We start from the raw sequence: 26,360 nt of genomic DNA on the forward strand, positions 1-26,360 counted from the left end.
GATTCTACCTCTTCCCCAGGGTTTGCTGGGTTTTTGTTACTGTTTTGGGGTGGTTTTTTTTTTTTTTAATTGTTGGAGGCTCTTTGCTGAGTATCAACATTAAGGTGTGAACTTAAGGTCTTCTGAGGTCCTTTCTGAGTCTTTCCTTGAGCATGCGCAGTCACTTCTAACTTTCCCCATATATGCAGTTGTTTTCAATGTCCTAGACTTTAAGGTCTGGCTCCCAAAATGAGAAAAGGTGAAAAATGAAGGGAGAGAAAGGGTGCCAGTCCTTTAACTCTCCTGGACGTTCCTTCAGGTAGAAGGGGAGGGGCTTGCAACAATGCAGGGAGGTGCAATTGCCACCTACCTCTGTCTACACCTTTGTGATCAGAAGTAGCAGTCCATAATCAGAGCACAGATGCCTGATGTTTGGAGAGCAGGGTCCTTTTTGCCCACCCTGGCCCACAAACTCTCCAGGAACAGTGCACAGCTGCCTCCCAGGGTGCTGGGGGTGGGCTAGGTAGCTGCCACTGTGCTAAGAGTTGAAACTGAGCAAAATTGACTGCAATTACCGTCCATTTCTCCCCCTGGAAGTTGAGCCTTCAACAGACTCTCGAGTTCCAGATTAGTTACATCAGACAGATTCTGCCCCTGCGGTTGTGGTCCAGGCTGGGAGACGTTCCTGGTGCTTCCCGCTCCACTGTCGCTGCAGAATCCAGTCAGGCACTTTTCAACCTTTCATCTATTGTTAATTCTCTTAACCTTTCAACCATTCTGTTGGTTGCCTGGAGAGCTAATGTTAAGGAGGTGATTGTGCTTGAACTTGGCATCAAACATTTGCCTGGTGAATATTGTTGGGCCAGCTCACCTGAGGCCAGGATTGCTGTGGGCTCAGCAAAACAACCCATAAAGTTACTGCACTGTGTCTGCATATCATCCAGGAGGTTGAGACTTTCCCAAAAACTGAAGTGTGACAAAATGAATCGATCATTCAGCTCCTGGGCATGTGTGGGAGACTTGTGTTTCAGTCAGTTCTTTACACGGTTTGATTTGCCCATTGCCTCAGACTTCCCTGGGGTCACATCACAAGTCAGAGAAGCAGTGGGAAGGTGAGCTGCAGAAGGCCAGGCCTTACCTGGACGGCCAGCCTCAGGCTCCGGGTGTTCGATGCTGTTTGACTTGTGCTTCCCCATTGCCCGCGGGGTCTCTCCTCTGACCGACTCCTCTGTGCTCTTCCAGAAGAGGCCGAGCACTGCAGCTTCGGGGTGGGCTCGCTGTCCAGGCGGCGGCGCCCCCTGGCCCTGCGGGAGGACGGCCCTCGCCGGCGCACACACCTGCACATCGGCCTGCCCCATGACTTCCGCCCCGTGTCCTCCATCATCGACGTGGACATCCTCCCCGAGACGCACCGCCGTGTGAGGCTGTACCGGCATGGCTGCCAGAAGCCGCTGGGCTTCTACATCCGCGACGGCACGAGCGTGCGCGTGGCCCCGCAGGGGCTGGAGAAGGTGCCCGGCATCTTCATCTCCCGCATGGTGCCCGGCGGCCTGGCCGAGAGCACTGGGCTGCTGGCCGTGGACGACGAGGTCTTGGAGGTGAACGGGATTGAGGTGGCCGGGAAGACGCTGGACCAGGTCACGGACATGATGATCGCCAACAGCCACAACCTCATCGTCACGGTCAAGCCGGCCAACCAGAGGAACAACGTGGTGCGTGGCAGCCGTGCGTTGAGCAGCTCCGGCCGCTCCTCGGACAGCACGGCCAGCCGCCACAGCCTGCCTGCAGCCCACGTCCTGCAGAACTTGCCCCCTGACGAGATGGAGAGCGACGAGGAGGCCGACGTGGTCCTCGAGGGCGTCCTGGAGCCCCGGCTGGTACCCAGGCCGCCACCAGGCAGCCTCGCTCGGGTCAACGGCGCTGGCCTGGTGCCCGGCCTGCACAGCCCTGGGCGGGAGGGCAGCGTCCAGAGGCTGCTCAGCTCCCTCCGGTCCGACCCCCGCCACAGCCTGGCCCTGCCCCCCGGAGGGGTGGAGGAGCACGGGCCGGCAGTCACCCTGTAGGGCCAGGCGTCCGACAGGTCAGTTTCCCGAGGGGAAATACTTCCTTCTTCTTAAAGTTTTATTCCAGTCTTAAAATAAGAAAAAATTGTATACTGCACGCCTCCTTTTTGTTGTTTTTACTTATCCCTCCCTTTTCTCCCACAGCCCTACTCTTTATTCCAACTTATGGAGAGAAAAGAATATTGTATTTTTGTAGAATTTCTCCACAGAACGTAAAATACATACACATGCACCGTCTGTACGAGGCTGGGTGAGGGTCTAGCACCTTTGTCAAGTGGTAGAAAGGATCTGACCAAGTGCAGAAAATACTTCATTTTTAAATTTTAAAAATATACTTTTTAAAATGAAGCTTTAACATTACTTTTTTAAAATAGTCGAATTCATGTTTTCACTGTGCTTCCTGCCGACTTGCACTGATTCTGCTGATGGGCCAGAGGCTATGAAGATGGGACGTGGCAGGAAGGTAGGTAGAGGCTGGTTTTCAAGAGCAAATGCACCCACACCTGGAATAATAATAAGCATGGCGGTATGGGGATGAATTTCAGAACGTTGCACTGTTGCCGTCCTGTCTCACATAGCGTGAAGTGGTCGTGGTGGCCACAGCAGCGGACTCGCCCCGACAGGCAGTTTTGTGAGGCCGTCAGAGGTGGCCTGTTTTTAGCCTTTGAGGTGAATTTAATTTTGGGAAGAGAGCGGAAGGCACAGCTCACCAGTACCATCTGTGATCAGAAGCCAGCATTTACTCTGAGGTAAAAACCAGTCTGTTCCTGTGGACTGTGACCCTGAGGGCAGTTTGTGAAGTGTTTCCAGCACTTCACACAGGCCTTCGAAAGGTCAGTCACTTGGATTTGTGGGTTCTGTGATCTTTGACTTTAAATAACAAGTCACATGGAATGTAAAGATTTTTAACACAGATTAAATTCATTGTCACTTCCTTTGGTATTCTAGCAATATTCACTTATTTAGTAATTTTAAAGGTTTATTCATGTTTCAGCCAATCAAACTTTATATGACCTGTATTTTCTACTTGAATCCAGTGTCGAGGAGAAAATGTTACACTTGTACTTTGAAAACTAAACTTTCACCCAAAAAAGCTTTCATGTAAATACAGGTAAACGTATTTTTGTAGGTTGCCTTTTGGGAAACTACGTGGCTGCTTCTCCTGTGGTCAGGCACCCCCTGCTGGTAGTGGCAGAACTGACTTTATGGATGGCAGGTTGATAACAGGTGGAAAACAGTGTGTCTCAATGTGTTCATTTCTCCTGAATTCATTAAGTGAAAAGCAAATTATTTTTCTCTTGGAAACTATTTATTGGGCATAAATAGCTTTTATTGAGTAGTTGTGGTCTCCTGCACCTTTGTTTTTGTTATTTGTATGCCAGGATCACTGTCTGTTTTGGTCCTAAGTACAGGGAAGACCAAAGATGCTCCCCTTTGAGGTCTAGGACCCCCAAATTTATGGGCTCCAATGAACTGTACGAGCATTTTTGGGCACCAGGAGTCAGAAGTGTTTTTTTACTATGACAAGTATTGTAGAACCAAAACTCTTATGCTAACTTACTATCACAAAGGAAATGTTCTTTTATTAAGTTATTGCTGGTTATTGAATATCTTGTCAAATAACTAGGTGTGTTTTTTAAGTAAATGTGAATAATTTTTTAAAGGAAAAAAAGGCTTATGCTGAGATTTGTGTGCTATTGTTCATAATTTTAGGAGTTATGAATTGTCTTGAGCAGCTGCTTGAGTGTATTTTTCTACCCAGGTCTATATTTCTGCAATTTTCTTTTTTAAAAAAAAAAAGGACAAAAAAAACTATGTTGTATACACATTAAAGTTTTCTTTTATATCAAAGAATAAAAACTTTTTCTTTGCTGCTTTCAGCTGTGTTCTGAATACTGGAGAGAATGTCTGTTAACGATCAGCAGAGATAAACTCAGCCTCAGGATGAAGTACCTAATATTGACCAAGTGCCTCTTGTGCGCCTTATTTTTTTGTTTTTCACGTAACCCTCACACTTCCTCCACAGGCGAGTAGTAGTAGCCCATTTTACAGATGGGAAAATGGGCTCAAACTCAAGCAGGTAGTAGGGCATTTCAGATAACCAAATTATACTCGTATTTGATAGGAGATAGATGTGTCGTAGGTCCAGAACCTTCTTTTGAAGTCCTTTTGAAAAAGCTTTTCTGAATACTTACTATACAGCTTTTTCAAAATAATATACCCTGGTTTGCAAAATCTCCATTAACACTTTATCATCATTGACATTACTAAATGCATAATACATCGAGATCTTCTCATTCAGTAAATTACAAACGTCGAGGTGACAGCAGCAAACACCAATAACTCCTGGAAGAAAGAGGCGCAGCTGTCTCAGCTTTAGCAGCGGGCACCACCTCGCTGAATCCCCTCACTGACGCTGCTGAGCTTCAGTCAGCCCTTTTCCATTTAGAGCTGGGGGGACTCGAGCACTGGGACAGTCAGCCCCGCGGCCTGTGAGGTGGAGCTGAGGCAGGCCGGTGCTGAAGCTGGATACGTGCTCTGAGGTAGCTCCTGTGATGGAGTCAGACGTGCAGGGGCAGGTACCTGGCTGACCAGCCAGGGAGCGCAGGTCACTTGACCTTGTAGTAATGCACGTTGCCAGCCCCAGAGCCTGTGACATCTCAGAAGGGCCAACCTTTCAGCTGATATAAGGAGACCCTGTCCACGAATCAGTGAGGTTATATAGTATTCTCACAGTTTTACACAAAGTAGCCAGAGACAGGGAGCGGGGTCTTGTTGCAAGTCGCAGAGATACCTGGATAATGCTGGTACTGAGACCCTAATATCAGGTAGCCTGCAAAAAGTATTTCCTGATGGGCAGAAATACTGTTCTGTGGTTTACTTTTTATTCCAGCTACACCTATTCCTCCTTTCTGCCTCTGACATCAGTCTCCTAAGTATTTCTTATCCCAAACACGTCCCAAGTCAATATACAAATTCTTTTTCCCTCTTGTGGTTCCTCACTTATTTTGTTTTCTTCTTTATCTTCACAAAAAGATAACTTTCAGGGACTGAGAACTTTGCATTACTGAACAACATTTCCAAGGAATGGCATAAACTGTTGTTATGTTAATAAAAAGCAAACAAAATGATTCACCATTGGTGTCCTCAGCCTAGGAAACAAGTGCCGTTTTCCACGTTCCCTTCCCCAGGGGGCTTTGAAAGTAAACACATTTCTTAGCCTGAACCCTCTTGACCCCAAGCTAATGTGCCAGGGGAAGAGCTCTTTTCACACAAGTTTCGCTTCTAGTAGACCCCAGTGATCTGTTGAGCAAGACCGCAGGTGTTCCGTGGCAAACTGAGTTGTCTGCCGTATTGCTCCAGGACCAAGCTACATGCTTCACATGAGCCCCACCGAAGCCCAGGCCACAGGTGAGAAGCAGCGTCCACAGACCCGCTACCAGGACTCCAGGGAAGCACTGCAAACCCTCCTCAGTGTCCTCAGGTCGCTGTTTTGGTTTTCTGTGTTTTGTCTCCTGAACCAGCATAAGCTCTTTGTTCAGAGGTTGTTATATTCTCTTAATTTCTTTATTTACTGAGTGTGAGCATACAAATGTTTCCACGGACCTTATACTTTAGAAACAGATGATAACAAATCAGTATAAGATGTAATAATTTGTTTGCCAGTAACTGCTATGAATAAAAACAAAACCAGAAGGAGGATATTGTAAATTTTTAACATTACTTTTTAAAACGAGGAAGTAAAGATAGACTGATATTTCCAGGATCACATGGTAATTTTCAGAGCCATAATTCACACCCATATTTTTTGACATCCAGTACTTTTCCCGCCCCATCTATCTGCTTCCAGAAATGCAACATTCGGGGCTTCCCTGGTGGCGCAGTGGTTGAGAATCCACCTGCCAATGCAGGGGACACGGGTTCGAGCCCTGGTCCGGGAAGATCCCACATGCCGCAGAGCAACTAGGCCCGTGAGCCACAACTACTGAAGCCCGCGCACCTAGAGCCCGTGCTCTGCAACAAGAGAAGCCACCGCAATGAGAAGCCCACGCACTACAACAAAGAGTAGCCCCTGCTCTCCGCAACTAGAGAAAGCCCGCGAGCAGCAACGAAGACCCAATGCAGCCAAAAAATAAATAAATAAATAAATTTATTAGAAAAGAAATGCAACATTCATCCACACAGTTCCCACTAAGGAAAAACACCACTCTCCTCCTTGAATCATTCTGGACTGAGCCATAAACCAGTCCATCTAACAATAGTAGTTCCAGGATCTGTCATCCAGCGTAAGTGACATCAAGAATTAAACTAAAGGGCTGCTCATACCAAGATCACTCAGGTAGAAAATATGAAAGGGAAATTTCCCTGTTCTGGGCCACTGACCCTAAGCATCCTTTGTCTTCCCTTCTTCAGAATCATGATTTCTGTGTTTAACAGCACCTTAGAGAACTGAACGCTGCTAGAATGGCAGCCTGTTTGGGAGACCCAGCCGTCCTCGGCAGCAGCCAGCTTACCCTAACCACGGCCCATCTTCCTCTGCCTCACACTCGCCCCGGCTCCTCCTCATGCCCCGGGGTCAGGGGTCAGGGGTCAGGCTCCCCCACGTGGGACAGGTGTGGTTATTAGTGGAAACTTTCTTGGACAGGAACGAAGCGCGCTCCCTGTACTCCTGGACGTTCCTCCTAATTTGTCTGCTCGCCCTCTCTGCTCCCTCAGGGGCTGCGTGGTTTCCACTGCCACCAGCCCGGCCCCTTGTCAATATCCCAGGTTGAACTCGGGTTCAAAACACAGAAAAGGCTGCGTTCGTGGTCAGGATGTTTAGTGCTGACGAAACATCATCCCACTGCGGCCGCAGCTCGGGGCTGGGATCAGTCTGACCTTGCAGGTGAACCACGCAGAGCCCGATTTTCCCAGCCCTGCGCTTGTGCAATGTGAAAGTTCTCAGACTATAAATCTAGGCTCAGGTACAAATTAAGTTCAAAGAACACATATGCATTAAATAAACACAGTAAGTGAGAACGCATACTCGGGGTCGGCAGTAACTTACTGCTCCCTAACTTAGGACACTCACCCGCCAGGACTGGTGACACCTTCCTAGACATGAGAAAAGGCCAGCTTTGTCCACACGGGTAGCTGGTGGAGCTCCAGGCCACATGATGCTCCAAATCCAGCACTAGCCAGGGCAGTGGGCCTGGACCCTGGATGTGGAGTCCGTCTTCACCATGATGGGAGGACTGGCCACCCAGACAAAACTGGGGCTGTGGCAGTGAAGAGGGACGTGTCCCACCGGCTGCCTGGCCGCAGTGCCGCAATCTGAGGTGAGGTGGCAGCACCTTAAGTTGCTAGTGGCTCACCTTCCGCTCTTTGGAGGCAGGCCCGCCCTCCCACGCTCTGTGGTGCCGAGGGAGAAGCGTGCCGGCCACAGCGCTGGACCCCGAGACACCGGCCTCCGCGCGGTCTCTGGCAGGTGGGAGGAAGGGCAGCCTCTCTGGCATTCCCGTCCTCGTCACCTGGCTTCCTGCCTCTATAGCCCAACTGGTCATCACCCCTGTTCTATTCCACCAGCCCCGGCTGGCGGTGGGTTGGGAGGCAGCTGTAATCAGTTCCCCACGTGAAATCTCCTCTGTTTCAAACGCCTGGCAGAGTGAAGACACTTTGGCAGGGAACCTGGAGGTCCCTGTGGACCCTCAGGCTGGCGGTGGGGTGGGGGTGACGGAAACAGCGTCTCCCGGGGCCGCTGGCAACGGATTAGACCCCCGTGGACGTCCCCCTGCTGGGAGCGCGGAAATGGCGCTGCTGGGACCGCACTGTGAGAAACGCTGTGACCCCAGGACAAGCCTCCGCTTGCCGACTGCAGCTGTTCCCTCCGTACAGACGCTTTGTCCCCACTCACCTTAGCAGCTTTACCAGCCGACGACGGGACCCCTCACGGCCCTCACAACGCCTGCCTCACTGCCCCGCTGAGCGAGGCCAGTCGCCGGCTGTACAAGGCCAACGGAGACTAAGTCGAGGCTTCCGGCTCAACGTTCATATTCCTGCCCCTGCACAGGCCTGGTGCTGTCGGACGCCTCCCCTGCACCTGTTTCCACTCGGGCTCTTTGGGTGTTCAGGCGGGAGCCCTGAAACGCCACAAGTATCTGAGCCCATTCAGAAGTGCACATCAGACATCTTCAAATACTGAACCTAGATTTCTACCCACAGAGCCATTTCCTTCCCCCTTGTCTTCAAGGGTACCAACCCAAACTATCCACAAAGTGCTTCACAAAGTGTGACTCTCAAAAATATAACCCCTGAAGAAAGATGGCCCCGTAGGCATCTAGACAGTTCAGCACTGAAGTAACACAGTGTAGACACACGAAAAGCACAAAGGCCCTGAGATACTGGGTTACTTACAGTGTTTATATTATAAAAAGTATGGAAGCTTTATATATAAATCGTGGCTTAGATTTCTGATTATTTCTTTAGGATAGATTCCTAGATGAAATCACTGAATCAAAGGGTATGAACATTTTTGAAGTTCTCTTTCTCTTTGGAAACAATCACACGGAAAAGTTGCAAGTACAGCCGGAAAAAAAAAAAAAAAAAAAGCTGAAACGCTGCCAAACTGACGCCCCAAACTGCAGCCATCAGGACCCAGAGGGGTGACGCAGGAAGCCCCTGAGCTCACCTCCTCCAGACACGCGTCTACAGCTGCAGGTGCGACCATCTCCTCTGAAAAAGACCTTAAACTCGCCGAGCGGCTACCTCACGTTGACAAACGAGACAAGAGCCACTTGGAAGCGGGTGGGAGAGGCTGACAGAGTCTCCCCATAAACCCACCCCTGGCACAGTTGCCCACCACCGGGAGGGAATCACAAACCCGGAGCTTCTCCCTGAGGAGCCAAAGGTTGTGCCCCACAAAGGGCACCCCGGCGAGAGACGAGCCCCCAAAACATCTGGTTTGCAGCCCACCCAGCCCCGCGTCTGCGAGACCCCGAGGGCTGCAGGAAGCCCAGAGGCGCCCTGACACGCAGGCTCACTCAGCCCAGGGCCCAGACTTGACGGCAGAGGCTCAGCGGCTGATCTCAGAGCCTCAGCCCGAGGAGCCGGGCCTGGTGGGACACTCTCCAGGGACAGGGCGCTAGCGCTGCCACTGTGCTCCCGCTTGCTAAAGCTGGGGGTGACCTGTTTGTTAATTTAGACCTCTCTCCTTTTTTTCTCTGTGGGAGCCATCTTGGCACTCTCTCTCTGCCTCGCGAGAGCCAGCAAGCTCCATCATTTTTCCTGTTTCCTGCGAGGGTGCACGTCTTCACCGCTCTCTCTGCCACGCCCACAGCACCAGCACCTCTGGGAGGGGAGCTCTTACACACGCCAGTGCCCCGGCTCTTACGTCGGGGGCCTGGTTTTTGAGGCTTCGGCCCAGGGGACGCCCCTTGCTCAGCTGGCTCTGAGCGCCGCGGGCTTGCGTTTCTGGGTCCCCTGGGACTGTAACGTTGGAGAGAGTTCTTGGCAGGCTACGACCCAGGGCACCGCACAGATAACAGACCAAAACGTTCGCCCATCTTTGCGAGACAGAGGCCTGTTTGCTGTCCAGGAGACACCTCCGCGTCACCCGGCTCCAGTCGCCAGTGGGCCTCACACGGGCAGGCCCCCCAGGACCGCAGTCGGTGGAGGCGGGGTCTCAGACAGTGACCACCCTCAGGGCGCAGCAAGAGGCGGCAGGCCAGGAGCCCAGCCTTCCTGTGAAGGAGGCCCTACCGGCTCAGCAGCGAGGCTGGAGCCTGAGGCGCGGGCGTCTAATGACACACGACATCTAAGGGCTGAGCGCAGACCTTTCCAGAGGCCTCGAGAGGGGGGCGTTCGCATCCTCACTCCAGCACGCCCAGAGCGCACGGCTCGGGCGGAGCTCCTACACGCCGCTGGCGTCCCGCTGTTGCAGCTGCTGCCCCGGGATGCCCGTGAACCCCCGGCTCTGGCGGCCAGTGGGCTGGTGCTCCTGGGCCCACAGGACTGTGACGGTCAGAGACGGCTCTTGGCGGGGTCCCACCCCAGGACACAGCGCAGACAGCACAGCGGCACGCACCCCGACTCTCTCCGGGAAAGAGGCCTGCTTCCTGCCCCGGAGCTTCGACCTGAGGGCCAGGCTCCAGGTGGGCTCAGCCCGAGGCCCTGGAACAGCGGTGCTCTCAGGGAGCGCGGGCTGGGACACCATCCTATGCGCCCCTCTGCCTCACTCCCGCTCTCCAGTATCTTCCAGAAAGGAGCTTAGAAACTTGTCTAGAGCCCCAGCTTTTGCAACTACTGCCCAGGGGATACCTCAGATCGCCTGTCTGGTGGCCAGCAAGGCCTCCGCAGCAGTCCCACAAGACTATATATTTCTATACTTTAAAAGCTACTGCCACGGATAAACAACAAGGTCCTACTGCAGAGCACAGGGAACTATATTCAAAATCCCGTGGCAAACCATAATGGAAAAGAACTGAAAAACAATATATATATGTATAACTGAGTCACTTTGCTGTACAGCAGAAATTAAACACAACATTGCAAATTAACTATATACCTCAATACAATTTTTTAAAAAAGCTTTTTCCAGAGGAGATCAAGATGGAAGAGGAAGAGGACACGGGGCTTACCTCCCCCCACAAACACATCAAAAATATAACTATATGTGGAGCAATTCTCACTGGAAACTGGCAGAAGGATTCTTCTATAACCAAGGCTGTAAGACAGAGCCCCACAGGGCTGAGCAGGAACGGGGAGAAGCGATCAAGTCGGGACCTGCACCCCTGGGAGGGGACACAAAGGAGGAGGGGCATTACACTGACTCGGAGATCCTCCCTGGGGAGTGAGCAGCTGGAACCACATCTGGGCACCCCAGCCCTGGGGCCCAACGCGAGGAGGACAAGTCCCCTTAAGCTGGTTTGAAAACCAGTGGAACCAGCAGTGGGGATGTGACAAACCTAGACTCCACTCATGAAGAGTGGGCACATGCTTGCTCGCTCCCGGGGCAAGGTGGAGGAAGCAGACAGAAACCGCCCGGGCTCTGGTCAGTTCCCACAACCAACCGGGGCCACGCCCCGGCCCACACTGAGCTCCCCCTCTAGCCCCTCCTGCTCTGTGGTGCAGCCCCTGGGAGGGTGAAGGCCGCTGCAGCCGAGGAGAGTGCTTGGTTGAGGAGCCAGAGCTGACTCAACCCAGCACGGCACCTGAACAGGACGAGGATGGCTGTTACTGGCATTCACAGCAGGTCAGGATTGGCTGCAACTGTGACTGGTGCCCGTGACGCTCGGGCACCCCCCAGCAAGCCCTGGGCGCCCACTCCAGTATGCTCCCCTCTGGAGCAAAGGTGCTGACGCTCGGAGGGGAGGGCACACACCTACAGGGAACGAACCAGCTCAGACTGACCCTCAGGGTCTGGGAACCCGCCTCACCCCTGAAAGGTGGTGCTGGCCACTGAGCAGAGGAGTGGCCCCAGCTCACACCTGACTCTGCCACCTCCACTTCCAGCCCCACCTCCTACCAAGGTGGTAGCTGCCAGCACACCCTGGGGGAAGATGTGACTCACGCTCACGTCAGATCCAGCTCTCCCAGCAAAGCAGCTGGCACACGCAGACTGTGTCAGGACATCCCCACACAAGGCCACCCCTCCAAGACTGGGATCGGTAACTGCTTCATCTAGTTTCATAGAGACAGAGAACGATGAGCAAAATGAGAAGACGGGAATTTGTTTCAAATGAAAGAACACAAAAACCCTTGTGAGAACAACTAATGTAACACAGATAAACAATTTACCAGATGAAGAGTTCACAGCATTGGGAATAAGAATACTGACTGAAAAAAATAGATGAACACATGACAAATTTAACAAGGAACTAGAAAATATTAAAAGAACCCCTCAGAACTGAAGAATACAATAACTGAAATAAAAAATACACAAGAGGAATTAACAGCAGACTAGGTGATATAGAAGAATACTAAGTGATCTGGAAGACAGAATAATGGAAATCACTCATTCAGAACAGCTGAAAGAGAAAAACATAAAAAAGAAAACAGTTTAAGGAACCTTTGGGACAACATCAAGCATAGCAACATTTGAATTATAGGGTCCCAGAAGGAGAAGAGAGAGAGAAAGGGGTCAAAATGTGCTTGATGAAATTATGGCTGAAAACTTCCCAAACCTGCAGAAGGAAACAGATATTCAGGTACAGGAAGAACAGTCCCAAACAAGATGAACCCAAAGACACCCACACAAAGACGTGTCATAATGAAAACAGCAGAAGTTAAAGATAAAGAGAGAATTCTAATGGCAACAAGAGAAAAACCAAGAGTCACATACAAGGGAACTCCCAAAAGGCTATCAGCTGATTTTTCTGCAGAAACTTTGCAGGCCAGAATGGAAGGGCATGATATATTTAAAGTGCTGAAAGGGAAAAACCTACAAACTAGGATACTCTACCCAGCAAAATAACCAGTCAGAACTGAGGGAGAGTTCAAGAATTTCTCAGATAAGCAAAAACAAAAAGAGTTCATCAATACTAAACTGACCCTAAAAGAAATGCTAAAGGGTCTTTTCTAAGCGGAAAACAAAAGGCTACAAGAACAAAGAATCCATAGGAAAGGAAAAATCCCACTAGTAAAGTCAAATGTATATTAAAGGCTGTGGATTGACCACTTCAATAAGCTAGTACAAAGATTAAAAAGCAAAAAATTGTAAAATGAACTATAATAAACAGTTAAGGGATAAACATGAAGATGTAAAATATGACATCAAAAACTCATAACATGTGAAAGTAAAAAAAATGTAGCTCTTTCAGAAGAATCTTTTAGATCTTTTTGAACTTAAATGACTACAAGTTTAAAACAGGTAGATATAGTTATAGGTCAAAATATATGAACCCCATGGTTACCACAAATCAAAAACCTACAATAGATGCAGAAAAACTAGAGAGAAAGGAACACTAAAGCAAATCATCAAACCACAAGGGAAGAAACTAAAGGAAGACAGAGAAGAACTACAAAAACAATCAGCAAACAAGTAACAAAATGGCAATAAGTACATTCCTATCAGTAATCACTTTAAATGTCAATGGACTAAATGCACCAATCAAAAGTCATAGGTTGGCTAGGGACATCCTGGCAGTCCAGTGGTTAAGACTCCACACTTCCATTGCAGGGGGCATAGGTTTGATCCCTGGTCTGGGAACTAAGATTCCACATGCCACACAGCACAGCCAAAAAAACAAAGACCCATCTGTATGCTGCTTACAAAAGACTCATTTCAGAGCTAAAGACACACACAAACTGAAAGTAAGGGATAGAAAAAGATATTGCATGCAAATGGAAATGTCAAGAAAGGTGGGGTAACAATACTCATATCAGGCAAAACAGACTTTAAAACAAAGTCTATACAAAAGACAAAGAAGGGCGTTTTATAATGATAAAGGAATCAACACAAGAAGAGGATATAGGGACTACCCTGGCGGCACAGTGGTTAAGAATCCACCTGCCAATGCAGGGGACACGGGTTCAAGCCCTGGTCCGGGAAGATCCCACATGCCGCGGAGCAACTAAGCCTGTGCACCACAACTACTGAGCCTGCGCTCTAGAGCCTGCAAGCCACCACTACTGAGCCCAAGTGCCACAACTACTGAAGCCCGCGCACCTAGAGCCTGTGCTCCACGACAAGAGAAGCCACCGCAGTGAGAAGCCCGCGCATCACAACGAAGAGTTGCCCCCGCTCGCCACAACTAGAGAAAGCCTGTGCGCAGCAACGAAGACCCAACACAGCCAAAAATAAAATAAATAAAATAAATAAATTTATTAAAAAAAAAGAGGATATAACATTTGTTAACATAAATGCACCTAATATAGGAGCTTCTAGATATATAAAGCAAATACTGAAATATATAAAAGGAGAAACTGACAATAATAAAATAATGATGGTGTACTTTAACACCCCACTTACATCAATGAATATTTCATCCAGACAGAAAATCAATAAGGAAACAGTGGTTATAAATGACACAATAGACCAGTTGACCTTAATAGATATCTACAGGACATTCCATCCAAAAACAGAAAAATACACATTCTTTTCAAGTGCATATGGAACATTTTTGAGGACAGATCAAATGCTAGGCCACAAAAAAGTGTCACAAATTTAAAAGGATAGACATTATATCAACATTTTTTTGGACCACAACAGTATAAAACTAGAAATCAATCACAGGACAAAAAATAGGAAAAGCACAGACATGTGGAGATTAAACAACATGCTACTAAAAAAAACATTGGGTCGGGCTTCCCTGGTGGCGCAGTGGTTGAGAATCTGCCTGCCAATGCAGGGGACACGGGTTCGAGCCCTGGTCTGGGAAGATCCCACATGCCGTGGAGCAACTAGGCCCGTGAGCCACAGCTACTGAGCCTGCGCGTCTGGAGCCTGTGCTCCGCAACAAGAGAGGCCGCAATAGTGAGAGGCCCGCGCACCGCGATGAAGAGTGGCCCCCGCTTGCCACAACTAGAGAAAGCCCTCGTACAGAAATGAAGACCCAACACAGCCAAATAAATAAATTAATTAAAAAAAAAAAATTGGGTCAATGAAGAAATCAAAGAGGAATTCAGAAAGTACCTCAAGACAAATGGAAATAAAAACACAACTTTCCAAAATCCATAGGATGCAGCCAAAGCAGTTCTAAAAGGGAAGTTTAAAGTGATACAGAAACAAACAAAAATCTCAAATAAACAACCTAACCTACCAGCGAAAGGAATTAGAAAAAGAAGAACAAACAAAGACCAAAGTCAGCAGAAGGAAGGAAATAATAAAGATCAGAGAGGAAATAAATAAAAATAGAGGCAAAAAAGAAAAAAGAAAGAAAGAAACGAAAGAGGAGAAATAACCAATAACACAGATACAAAACCTCATAAGAGAACACTAAGAATACTCACATGTCAACAAATAAGACAACCTAGGAGAAATGGATACATTTCTAGAAATATACAGTCTTCCAAGACTGAACCGGGAAGAAATAGACAATCTGTGAAATACTAATAGTGAAATTGAATTTGTAGTAAAAAAAAAACAAAAAAAAAAAACTGCCAACAAACAAAAGTCAGGACCAGACAGTGTCACAGAGGAATTCTACCAAACATATAAAGAAGAGCTAATACATATCCTTCTCAAACTATTCCAAAAAACTGAAGACTGAACACTCCCAAATTCATTCTGCAAGGCCACCATCACCCTGACACTAAAACCAGACAAAGACAATACAAAAGAAGAAAATTACAGGCCAATATCTTTGATGAATATAGATGCAAAAATTCCCAACAAAGTATTAGCAAACTGAATACAACAATATACAAAAGGATCATATACCATGATCAAGTGGGATTTATTCCAGGGACATAAGAATGGTTCAATATCCACAAATCAATCAATGAGATGCACCACATTAACAAAAGGAAGGATCAAAATCACATGATCCTCTCAATAAACACAGAAAAAGCATTTGACAAAGTGCAACATCCATTCATGATCTCTCATCAAAGTTGCAGACAGAATATATCTCAACATAATAAAGGCCATTATGACAAACCCACAGCTAACATCATACTCAATGGTGAAAAGCTAAGAGCTTTTCCCCTAAAACCAGGAAGAAGACAAGGATGCCCACTCTCACCCCTTCTATTTAACAGAGTACTGGAAGTCCCGGCCACAGCAATCCGACCCAAAAAAAGAAATAAAAGGTATCCAAATTGGAAGGGAAGAAGTAAAACTGTCAGTATTTTCAGAAGCTATGATACTATCCATAGGAAACCCTAAAGTCTCCACCACTAAATGATTTCAGTGAAGTTACAGGTTACAAGATTAATATACAGAAGTCTGTTGCTTTTCTATACTTTAATGATGAACTATCAGAAAGAGAAAGCCAAAAAAAATCCCATTGAAAATTGCATCAAAAAGAATAAAATAACTAGGAATAAACTTAACCAAGGAGGTGAAAGACCTATACTCTGAAAACTATAAAACACTGATGAAGAAAACTGAAGATAATACAAAGAAATGGAAAGATACCCTGTGCTCTTGGATTGGAAGAATTAATATTGTTAAAATGGCCATCCTACTGGGACTTCCCTGGTGGTCCAGTGGTAAAGAATCCACCTTACAAGGCAGGAGACACGGGTTCGATCCCTGGTCAGGGAACTAAGATGCCACATGCTGCAGAGCAAACTAAGCCCGCGCACCACAACTACTGAGCTCGTGCACCTCTACTAGAAAGCCTGCGTGCCGCAAACTACAGAGCCCACGTGCTCTGGGGCCTGCGCGCCACAACTAGAGAAGAGAAAACCCGCACGCCACAACTAGAGAGAAGCCTGCACACCGCAACAAAGAGCTCACGTGCTGCAACAAAAGATCTCACATGCCTCAACGAAGATCCCACGTGCTGCAACTAAGATACAACGCAGCCAAAAATAAATAAAATAAATTTTTAAAAACGAGTTGAAACAGCTATAAAAATAAATAAATAAATAAATGGCCATACTACCCAAAGCAATCTACAGATTTAATGCAATCCCTATCAAAATACCCATGACATTTTTCACATAACTACAACAAATAATCCTAAAATTTACATAGAAACACAAAAGACCCCAAATAACAAAAAAATCTTGAGAAAGAAGAACAGAGCTGGAGGTGTCATGCTCCCTGGCTTCAGACTATACTACAAAGCTACAGTAATCAAAATAGTATGGTACTGGCACAAAAACAGACACATTGATCAATAGAACAGAATAGAGAGCCCAGAAATAAAACCACTTACTATGGTCAATTAATCTATGACAAAGGAGGCAATAATATACAATGGGAAAAAGACAGTCTCTTCAATAAGTGGTGCTGGGAAAATTGGACAGCTACATGTAAAAGAATGAGATTAGAACATTTCCTCATATCACATACAAAAATAAACTCACATGAATTAAAAACCTAAATATAAGACCTGAAACCATACAAGTCCTAGAAGAGAATATATGCAGAACATCCTTTGACATAAATCATAACAGTATTTTTTGGACCTGTCTCCTAAGGCAAAAGAAAAGTATTAAACTTAAAAGCTTTTGCACAGCGAATGAAACCACTGACAAAACGAAAAGACAACCTAGTGAATGGGAGAAAATATTTGTAAATGATACGACTGACAAGAGGTTAATATCCAAAATATATAAACACATCATACACCTCAATATCAATAAAAACAAACATCTCAATCAAAAAATGGGCAGAAGACCTGAACAGGTATTTTTCCAAAGAAGACATACAGATGGCTAACAGGCACATGAAAAAATGCTATCACTAATTATTAGAGAAATGCAAACCAAAACAACGAGATATCACCTCACACCTGTCAGAATGGCTATCATCAAAAAGTCTACAAATAACAAATGTTGGCAAGGATGTGGAGAAAGGGGAACTCATACTGGTGAGAATTTAAATTGGTGCAGCCACTGTGGAAAACAGTACAGAGCTTCCTCAAAAAACTAAAAATAGAACTATCATATGACCTGGCAATTCCACTCCTGGGTATTATCCAGAAAAAAATCAAAGCACTAATTTGAAAAGATACATGCACCCCAACGTTCAGAGCAACATTATTTACAATAGCCAAGATATGGGAGCAACCTAAGTGTCCATCAAGAGACAAATGGATAAACAATACATACACATACACACACACACACACACGGAATATTACTCAGCCATAAGCAAAAAATGAAACACTGCCATTTGCAGCAATGTGGATGGACCTAGAGAATATTATGTTTAGTGAAATAAATCAGACGGAGAAAGACAAATACTGTATGATGTCATTTATTTGTGGAATCTAAACAATAAAACTAATGAATGTATATATCAAAACAGAAACAGGCTCACAGATATAGAAAACAAACTAGTGGTTACCACTGGGGAGAGGGGAGTGGGGAGGGGCATGTTAGGGGATGGGATTAAGTTATAGAAACTACTGAATACTATGTGTAAAACAGATAAGCAACAAGGATATATTGTACAGCACAGGGAAGTATAATCATTATTTTGTAATAATTTTTAATGGAGTATAATCTATAAAAATATGTATTCACTATGCTGTACACCTGAAACTAATGTAATATTGTAAGTCTACTATACTTCCAAAAAAAGCAAGAGAAAAACAACTTATTACATACACGAGACCCCCCATAATACTATCAGCATTTATTTTCAGCAGAAACTTTGCAGGCCAGTAAGGAGTAGCACAATATATTCAAAGTGCTGAAAGAAAAAAATTTCTAACCAAGAATACTCTACCTGGCAAAGTTATCAATCAGAATTGAAAGAGAGATAAAGAGTTTTCCAGACAAGCAAAAGCTAATGGAGTTCATCAACACTAAACCGGCCTTACAAGAAATGTTAAAAGGATGACTTTAAGCTCTAATTGCTAAGAAGAAAACATATGAAAGTATAATTCTCACTGATAAAGGTAAAGGTAGTGCATTAATCACTTACAAAGCTAATATAAATGTTAAAAGACAAAAGTAGTAAAAGTAACGATAACTACAATAATATTAAGGGATATACAAGATGAAAGATGTAAAATGTGACTTCAACAACATAAAATGTTGGGGGTGGGGGGCAATTAAAATGTAGAGCTTTAGAATGTGTTCAAAGTTAGGTTGTTATCAACTTAAAGTAGACTGTCATAAATATAGATTGCTACATGTGAGCCTCATGGTGACCACAAAACAAAAACCTATAGCAGACACACAAAAGATAATGAGAAAGGACTCTAAGAACAGCACTAAAGAAAGTAATCAAACCACAAGGGAGAGAGCAAGAGAAGAAGAAACAGAGGAACTACAGAACACCCAGAAACCAGTTAACAAAATGGGAATAAGTACATACCTATCAATAATAACTTTAAATTTAAATGGATTAAATTTTCCAACCAAAAGACAGAGTGGCTGATGGATTAAAAAAACCAGACCCGGGGCTTCCCTGGTGGCGCAGTGGTTGAGAATCTGCCTGCCAATGCAGGGGACACGGGTTCGAGCCCTGGTCTGGGAAGATCCCACATGCCGCAGAACAACTGGGCCCGTGAGCCACAACTGCTGAGCCTGCGCATCTGGAGCCTGTGCTCCGCAACAAGAGAGGCCGCGATAATGAGAGGCCCGCGCACCATGATGAAGAGTGGCCCCCACTTGCCGCAACTAGAGAAAGCCCTCGCACAGAAACGAAGACCAACACAGACATAAATAAATAATAAATAAATTAAAAAAAAAAAAAAAAAACAGACCCATCTATATGCTGTCTCCATTACACACAGACTGAAAGTGAAGGGATGGAAAAAGATGTTCCATGCAAATGGAAACCAAAAGAAAGCTGTGGCTGCTATACTTATATCGGACAAAAGAGACTTTAAAACAAAGTCTGTAATAAGAGACAAAAAGGGCATTACATAGTGATAAAGGGGTCAATCCACAAGAGGATATAACATTTGTAAATATTTATGCACCCAACATAGGAGCTCCTAAATATATAAAGAAAATATTGACAGGCCTAGTGTAATTATATACATATAATTTTCATTAATATATATTTACATAAATACACACACATACATACATACAATGGAATACTACTCAGCCACAAAAAAGAATAAACTCTTGCCATTTGCAACAACATGGATGGACCTTGAAGGCATCGTGCTAAGCGAAGTAAGTCAGAGAAAAACGAATACAGTGATCTCACTTATGTGTGGGTCAACTGGATTTAATCACCTTTCCCAACTGGTAGCACTGTTAAGATGATACACTCCTTGTACTTTTAAAGAATAAACGCACTTTAATTTTAGACAATTTGTAAAATACAGAAAACCACAAAGAAGGGAGTCACATCTCGTCTCGCACCAGGTGCAGCAAGGGCTTCGCAGCCCATCTCCCCGGACACGTAGAGGTCACAGCTGAGCCTCACGGGAGCCCAGACATGCTGAGCGTTAACTGAAAGCAAACAAGCATGGCATCTTGGCACCCAAGTTCACAGCAGCTTTGTTCACAGTAGGTAAACCGTGGAAGTAACCCCAGTGTCCATCAAAGGATGAACAGATAAACAAAAAATGGAAATACATATGACCAAATATTATCCAGCCTTCAAGAGGAAGGACACGCTGACACACACTACCACACGGATGAAACTGGAGGCATTACGCTGAGTGAAATGAGCCAGTCACAAAAGGACAAATCCTGAACGATTCCATTTAAAGGAGATCACTAGAGTTGGCAAAATCATACACAGAGAAAGTAGAATGCGGGCTTCCCTGGTGGCGCAGTGGTTGAGAATCTGCCTGCCAATGCAGGGGACGCGGGTTCGAGCCCTGGTCTGGGAAGATCCCACATGCCGCGGAGCAACTAGGCCCGTGAGCCACAACTACTGAGCCTGCGCGTCTGGAGCCTGTGCTCCGCAACAAGAGAGGCCGCGATAATGAGAGGCCCGCGCACAGCAATGAAGAGTGGCCCCCGCTCGCCGCAACTAGAGAAAGCCCTCGCACAGAAACGAAGACCCAACACAGCCAAAAATTAATTAATTAATTAATTAATTAATTTTTTAAAAAAAGGAAAGTAGAATGCTGGGTTCCAGGGGCTGGGGGAGGGGAAATATGGGAGTTAGTGTTGAATAGAGACAGCGTTTCAATTTGGGAAGATAAAAATGTTCCCTGGATGGATGGTGGTGATGGTTGCACAACAATGTGAATGTATTTAAATGCCACCAAACTGTACACTTAAGAATGGTTAAGATGGTAAATTTTATATTACGTGTATTCTAACAATTTTTTAAATTGGGGGGAAAAAAAGGAAATGAGTACAAATTTCTGGTCATAAGCAGTCTAGAAATAACGCTTTGGATTCTTAGCTGATTTGTTCATCCAGGCTCCTTCCCTCTCTTTTCAGGTGCCTGTGTACAAACATCCTTTTGCACACACACTGCCCTGCTGACCTGTGGTCTGATAACCAAGAATACGTGGAGCAATGAATCATTTTGGGGTCCGTGCATGAACGGGCCTTAAAGGTCACATGACATGTTCCCAGATTACACTAATTTCTCGACAGTGAATCTAAGGATCACGCTGGTCTTAGTTTGAGGAACAAAAGGAGTAGCTGCTTCAAGCGTGGTTTGGAGTGTTCCAGGCAGAAAGGTGAGGGCAGTGAGGTCTGGGGGCAAGGAATAACTTGAATGCGACGCTTCCTAACCGAATGCAGAATTCAGTACCCAAAGGAAAAGCACGGAATGAACCCCAGACCCTTGCAGCAAAGACAGGACTCATGTGCCACTTATACTCTACAGGTTTTAGAGAACAAAGCCTTTTACACTGTCCTGGCACAAGCCCAGCTGGCACAGCGATCAGTGAGATCCCGTCACCCACCTTGGAAGGGCAGCCAGGGTCAGGAGAAGGTGCTCCAGCCACCCTGGAGGTGTTCCTCCTCGCCACTGCGCTGTGCCTCTGCTGAAGGGGTGGAGCTAGTGTCGTAGGGTTTTGGTGGAGCCGGAGACTCGAGTTTTCTCTGAACCTGAAATGAGGTAAGGCCGAGGTGTCACAGCAGGCAGGCTCCGGGGCCACGGAATCACTCACATCCTCTCAGACGACACTTATCCTGACCTCTTCAAACAGCAGAACCCTTTCTTCAAGTAAGTTCTGGGCTGTCCACAGAGCAGAATCCGTCCTTGCTGAAGACCACGGGAAGGTTTGCTGACGTCAGGGTCGTGGGTGGAGATCCCGCGGTCACGTGCACCGCTGTTAGCAGCTTGCGATCCGCGTGGGCTTTAGGGCCGTCCAGCTTTGAAAGCGTTTCTTTCTCACCCTCCTTAATCTTTGTAGGGTGTTCGGCCCTTCCCAGGTTGAAAAACACTGTTGGAGAATCTGAAAGTCAAATACCAGTTGCGTCAGTTTGCCGTTTCCTTCCATTTGTGGGAATCACATCAGTTGAAAGCAGCAGGCCTGCCGGATTCCTGTTGCGAGGACCGCTTTCAGGTGCTGCTGCCCTCTTCTCCCTCCCCTCCGCCAGGGAGCAACCTCGGCTGCACTTGGGTTGATTGAGCAGCTTTCTCATTTCTCTCTCACTGAGGTCATCTGTTATCACACGTTAAAACATTATTTTTTAAAGACTTATCTTCATGGGGAGGTAGTGTATGCTAGAAAAATAAGTCAGTAACTCCAATTTAGATCTGGCTCTGCCAACCACTGTATCATACGGCCTAAGAAAAGTCATTTACCTCTCTGGGCCAGTTTGCTCGTCGGCAAGAAGCAAAGCCTAACTCATCTCTTCCACAGGATTGTCAAGAGACTCAGGTGAGCAGACTGCGGGTACTAAGCAAACGCAAAATACATACTCTCAGGACCATTTTCTACGGAAACATCACCAAAAAATCACACCTATTTCTTATTGGAACTCGCAAAACTTGCCTTTAAAGAAAGCCTCATTTACCATCAGACACCTTACAAGGCACAAGGAGTATGAACCTTTGTTAAGGAAGCAGCTCAGGAAGGCACGTTTCTTAGTCGACAGGGCACAGGTGCTGGATTCGGGCTCAGGTCACACCTGAGGCAAGTCTCCTCCCCCTGGCATCACCACTGAAGTAGCTGGGAATGACGAATGGATGAGCGAGGTACCTCGTGGCTACAGGTGCCCGTCTACGACCACCCTGGTCGCCATCTTCAGTGGCTGCATCGCCTTCTTAGCATGGCACCACTGCACGTGATCCAGAGGTTTTGAATACGTATCCTTTAAAATTAACACGAGTCAGAAAGCACCTCAGCCCCTGCTCATTTGTAAAATTCCTGTCAGGTTTCACACATGGTGATAATGGAAACAAGAAGTTAATCAAATTGAATTAATAGTTACTTCTATTAAGCAACGCTATCAACTTAAAGACATAAGCATTCCATGTAAAAATAGTTTTGCAATTCAAGTTACCAAGTTAATAACCAACATTATTCTTTGCACAGTCGTTAAAAACTTTAAAAAAAAATTTTATTCATAAATTAAATGCACAAATTCAGTTAATCCTAAACTAATGTTTCTTTATTACAGAACAAAGATTCAGACACGAGTCTTGAAGACTTCTAAGGAGAGTTGATGAGTTTGCGGGTATGTTGGATTATATCTCAAACATTGCTGTGATTTAAACACTAAGATATAGTCATATATTTAAATTACCAAGATATTTGGATTTTTAACTAATCTATCCAAATATTCAGATGCCAACCGAATTTGCAACAGAAAAAAAAAGCTATTTGATCTATTTACCATCTTTTCATTTCAGGTTATGATTTTGTAACTAGCACCTGGCAAGGAATCAATGTTAGGATTTAAATCTCTAGGGCAGTTCACGCTTCAGTCTGTGGCAATTTAACGCCAACTCACAGGTGGGCTCAGGTGAAAATATGAGAACGAATCAGGGGGAAGGGGCTGAAGCAATGTAAACACAGACCCAAGTCACCCACGCTTGTACAAACTCCAGGAGCCTCCAGTGATGAGGGACTGAACCACCGAACTCAAAAGGTCCAACATGAAAGGCTGATTTTGACAAATTTTAGAAACCTATAATACGTTATACAGTAATGAAGACCACATTGATCCAAAATTATGTCATCAGAGTAACTTGTTCTAGCCTCACCCTTTTCTTTTAGATTTTAGGTTTGTAGGGACTCTGCACATCTTGTACGTGAAAGTGCACCTCCCACTTCCCTAAAGCCCCTGAAGTGAGGCAGACACACTTGATGTGTGTAACATATTCTGACAGCTTCAGATGAACTCAACAGTCAAAGCACTTCACTTTGTTTTACTGGGACTCAGGTTGCCCTTTGCATTTTTATTAGCATCTTTCTACTACTGGACATATCATCTCAATCGATATAAACTATGATAGGCAGACAGATATATATAGCACATACCCAGGAAAACCTGGTCCAAAGGTACTTTACTGCTTTAGGAAGAAAAGTCTGCAATATTATCCCAATAGTGAAATACTTATAAAATAATGTTGCTGATAATCTTAGACTATGCACACAAATAGTGTCTTAGCAGTGAGAAACCATTACTGGAAGAATATAACATTACCAAATGTAGGTAGCAGCTTAATTTTTTAAATAAATGAATATTAAACTTTAAATCAAAGAAAATTAATCATTCTGGCACTGTCTTCCTTCACATCACTTATCCTCACGGGCAGAAGGTCCTGACCATGCGGGGTGCGTGGAGAAATGTAATGAAAGACAATCTCTTAGACTTCTATGCTAGTCTACATAGTTTGAGTTACAACCAAATGATCTAGATTGAGGTGGACTTTATATTAGAAGGCAAAAGACTCTTATGTTTACCCTCAAGAGTATACTGTGTTCTGAACTCTGAATCTGTCTAGTCTTTTTTTTAATTGAAGTGTAGTTGATTCACAACATTGTGTTAGTTTTAGGCATACAGCACAGTGACCAGGCTTTTTTGCAGATTATATTCCATTACAGGTCATTACAAGATATTGGGTGTCTAGTGTATTTTTTGTAGCCACTTTGGCAACCCTGTAGGACAGGAATGCATTGATGTCAACTAATCTATTCTTACACAAGTCATTGCAAGGAAGCAGCTTACTAATTAACTGTCCAGGAATTGGCAAAGACCCATTCTCTATTTCTAGTGCATTGAAAATAAAACATATGATTATACTGAGGCCATTTCTTATGAAACACAGAAGGAAATCACCTCTCCCCACCTGCCATTTTGTGAATGGAAAAACAGGCATAGTACAGCCAGACCGGCATAGCTTCTCAGATGGCAGAGTAAGGTTAAGTAGTTCACACCCTGAACTTCTTAAGTGTTGAGAAATTAGATTGAGGATATCATTTAATTACACTGCAACCCTCAGACATTATGGGTATTTTGATCCTGGAAATAAGCTAATGTTTCATTTGGACAACAGTGTGCAGTTCTGGGAATTCCCTGGCGGTACAGTGGTTAGGACTCCACGCTTTCTCTGCGGAGGGCACAGGTTCAATCCCTGGTCGGGGAATTAAGATCCCGCAAGCCGCGCGGCAAAGCCAAAAAAAAAAAAAAAAAAAAAAAAGTGTGCAGTTCTAAACATATATTTAAAGATTCATTTCTCAGTGGGACTCAGATAGATAAGAACCTGTAATCAGAGTAATGTCAATCTACTTTGATTACTGAATAGATCTCATAATGAATTTACCAAGATTTTCCATTTTCGTTTTTAAAATTCTGAGTTGATTCCATGTTGTCAGTAACAATACATCTATTTTTAGTATCCCAGCTTCACCTTTAGTCATCAAATCATCTAACACAGAATGTTATGTAGAGGCCAAAAAATTGGCAATGCCAATAGCTAGGATATGGTTAGAAAATTCTACATACTGGGTGTTGATATATGTGTATCCCGCTTACTTCTAAATTAGTGACTTATTGGACCAAGATGGTCACTACCACCACCTGTGAATAAAAACAAGGTCAGCAGTGAAATATATGGCAACAAGCAAACAGGGCACCAAGAACCACTGTGATAACAATGTGAGTTCTGGTGCGAGGTTATTGATCTTCTGATATGTTACTAGAAGGGCACTCACCTTAGAGCTGAACGTAGTGAAAAGGCCTCTGCTAACATGCCTGGAGTCATGTGACTGGAGTGGGGAAGCAAGCCACTGGCAGGGCTAAACTTAGGCTTCCCCAGTGAGCTTCAGAAATTCCTGCATCAGCTGCCCTCCTTCTTTTGTGTAAGTTGTCTTATTGATGTACGTAGCCACTCCAGTTAGTTATTTGAAAGCACATATAAAATCTAGACAAAATTAAATTTTAAAAATAACCAAAAATTACCTTCCCTGCAAAATGCATAATTTCTTTAAAATGATCTCATGACTTTCCCAGTGTTTTCTTAAGTCACCTTCCACAAGACAACAGCAAACTGAGGATAAATCTCCTGTCCTTTTTAGGACCAAAGATGCTTTCCTTGTAATGAGAAGACCTTAAATCTAAGTCTGCATGGAAACTCCTTCTAGAATCTGTGAGCTGTAGTCTAAGTTTGATATCATATTGTGTGTGCGTTTGTGTGTGTGTATGTGTGTCAGTATCACTATTTCATAGACAATGTAGGATTTTCCGGGTCTTCAGTCTAACAATTCTGAAAGCTGCTCCACAGAGGATTGGGGAGGCAAAATGAGTCAACTTATCTATAAACTCTAGCAAAACTGTTGTTTTTACTGATTTTACAACTCAACTAACGCTCAAGATAGATCTATATAGAAACAT

At 45.2% G+C, this 26,360-nt stretch overlaps 1 protein-coding gene and 1 long non-coding RNA gene across 17 annotated transcripts in view; one reads left to right on the forward strand and one right to left on the reverse strand.

The window, feature by feature from the left end:
• PARD6G (par-6 family cell polarity regulator gamma) overlaps positions 1-26,360 on the forward strand; it is a 137,371-nt gene that overhangs the window by 100,226 nt on the left and 10,785 nt on the right. For 6 of the 16 annotated variants that reach the window (XM_082408978.1, XM_082408980.1, XM_082408974.1 and 3 more), the window contains one exon: positions 1,222-3,920. In XM_082408978.1, the coding sequence (XP_082265104.1) occupies positions 1,222-2,042 (821 nt within the window). In that variant the 3' untranslated portion in view covers positions 2,043-3,920. The other 10 variants (XR_014240070.1, XR_014240072.1, XR_014240071.1 and 7 more) reach the window with 9 other exon arrangements.
• On the reverse strand, positions 19,345-21,936 carry LOC309621536. The gene is made up of 3 exons (XR_014240075.1): positions 21,710-21,936; positions 21,476-21,620; positions 19,345-20,054 (listed from the first exon to the last, which is right to left on the reverse strand). It is a non-coding gene; the product is annotated as an uncharacterized lncRNA (long non-coding RNA).

This window comes from Balaenoptera borealis (genome assembly GCF_965194805.1).
Source record: "Balaenoptera borealis genome assembly, contig: HAP1_SCAFFOLD_601, whole genome shotgun sequence".
NCBI classification, from domain to species: domain Eukaryota; kingdom Metazoa; phylum Chordata; class Mammalia; order Artiodactyla; family Balaenopteridae; genus Balaenoptera; species Balaenoptera borealis.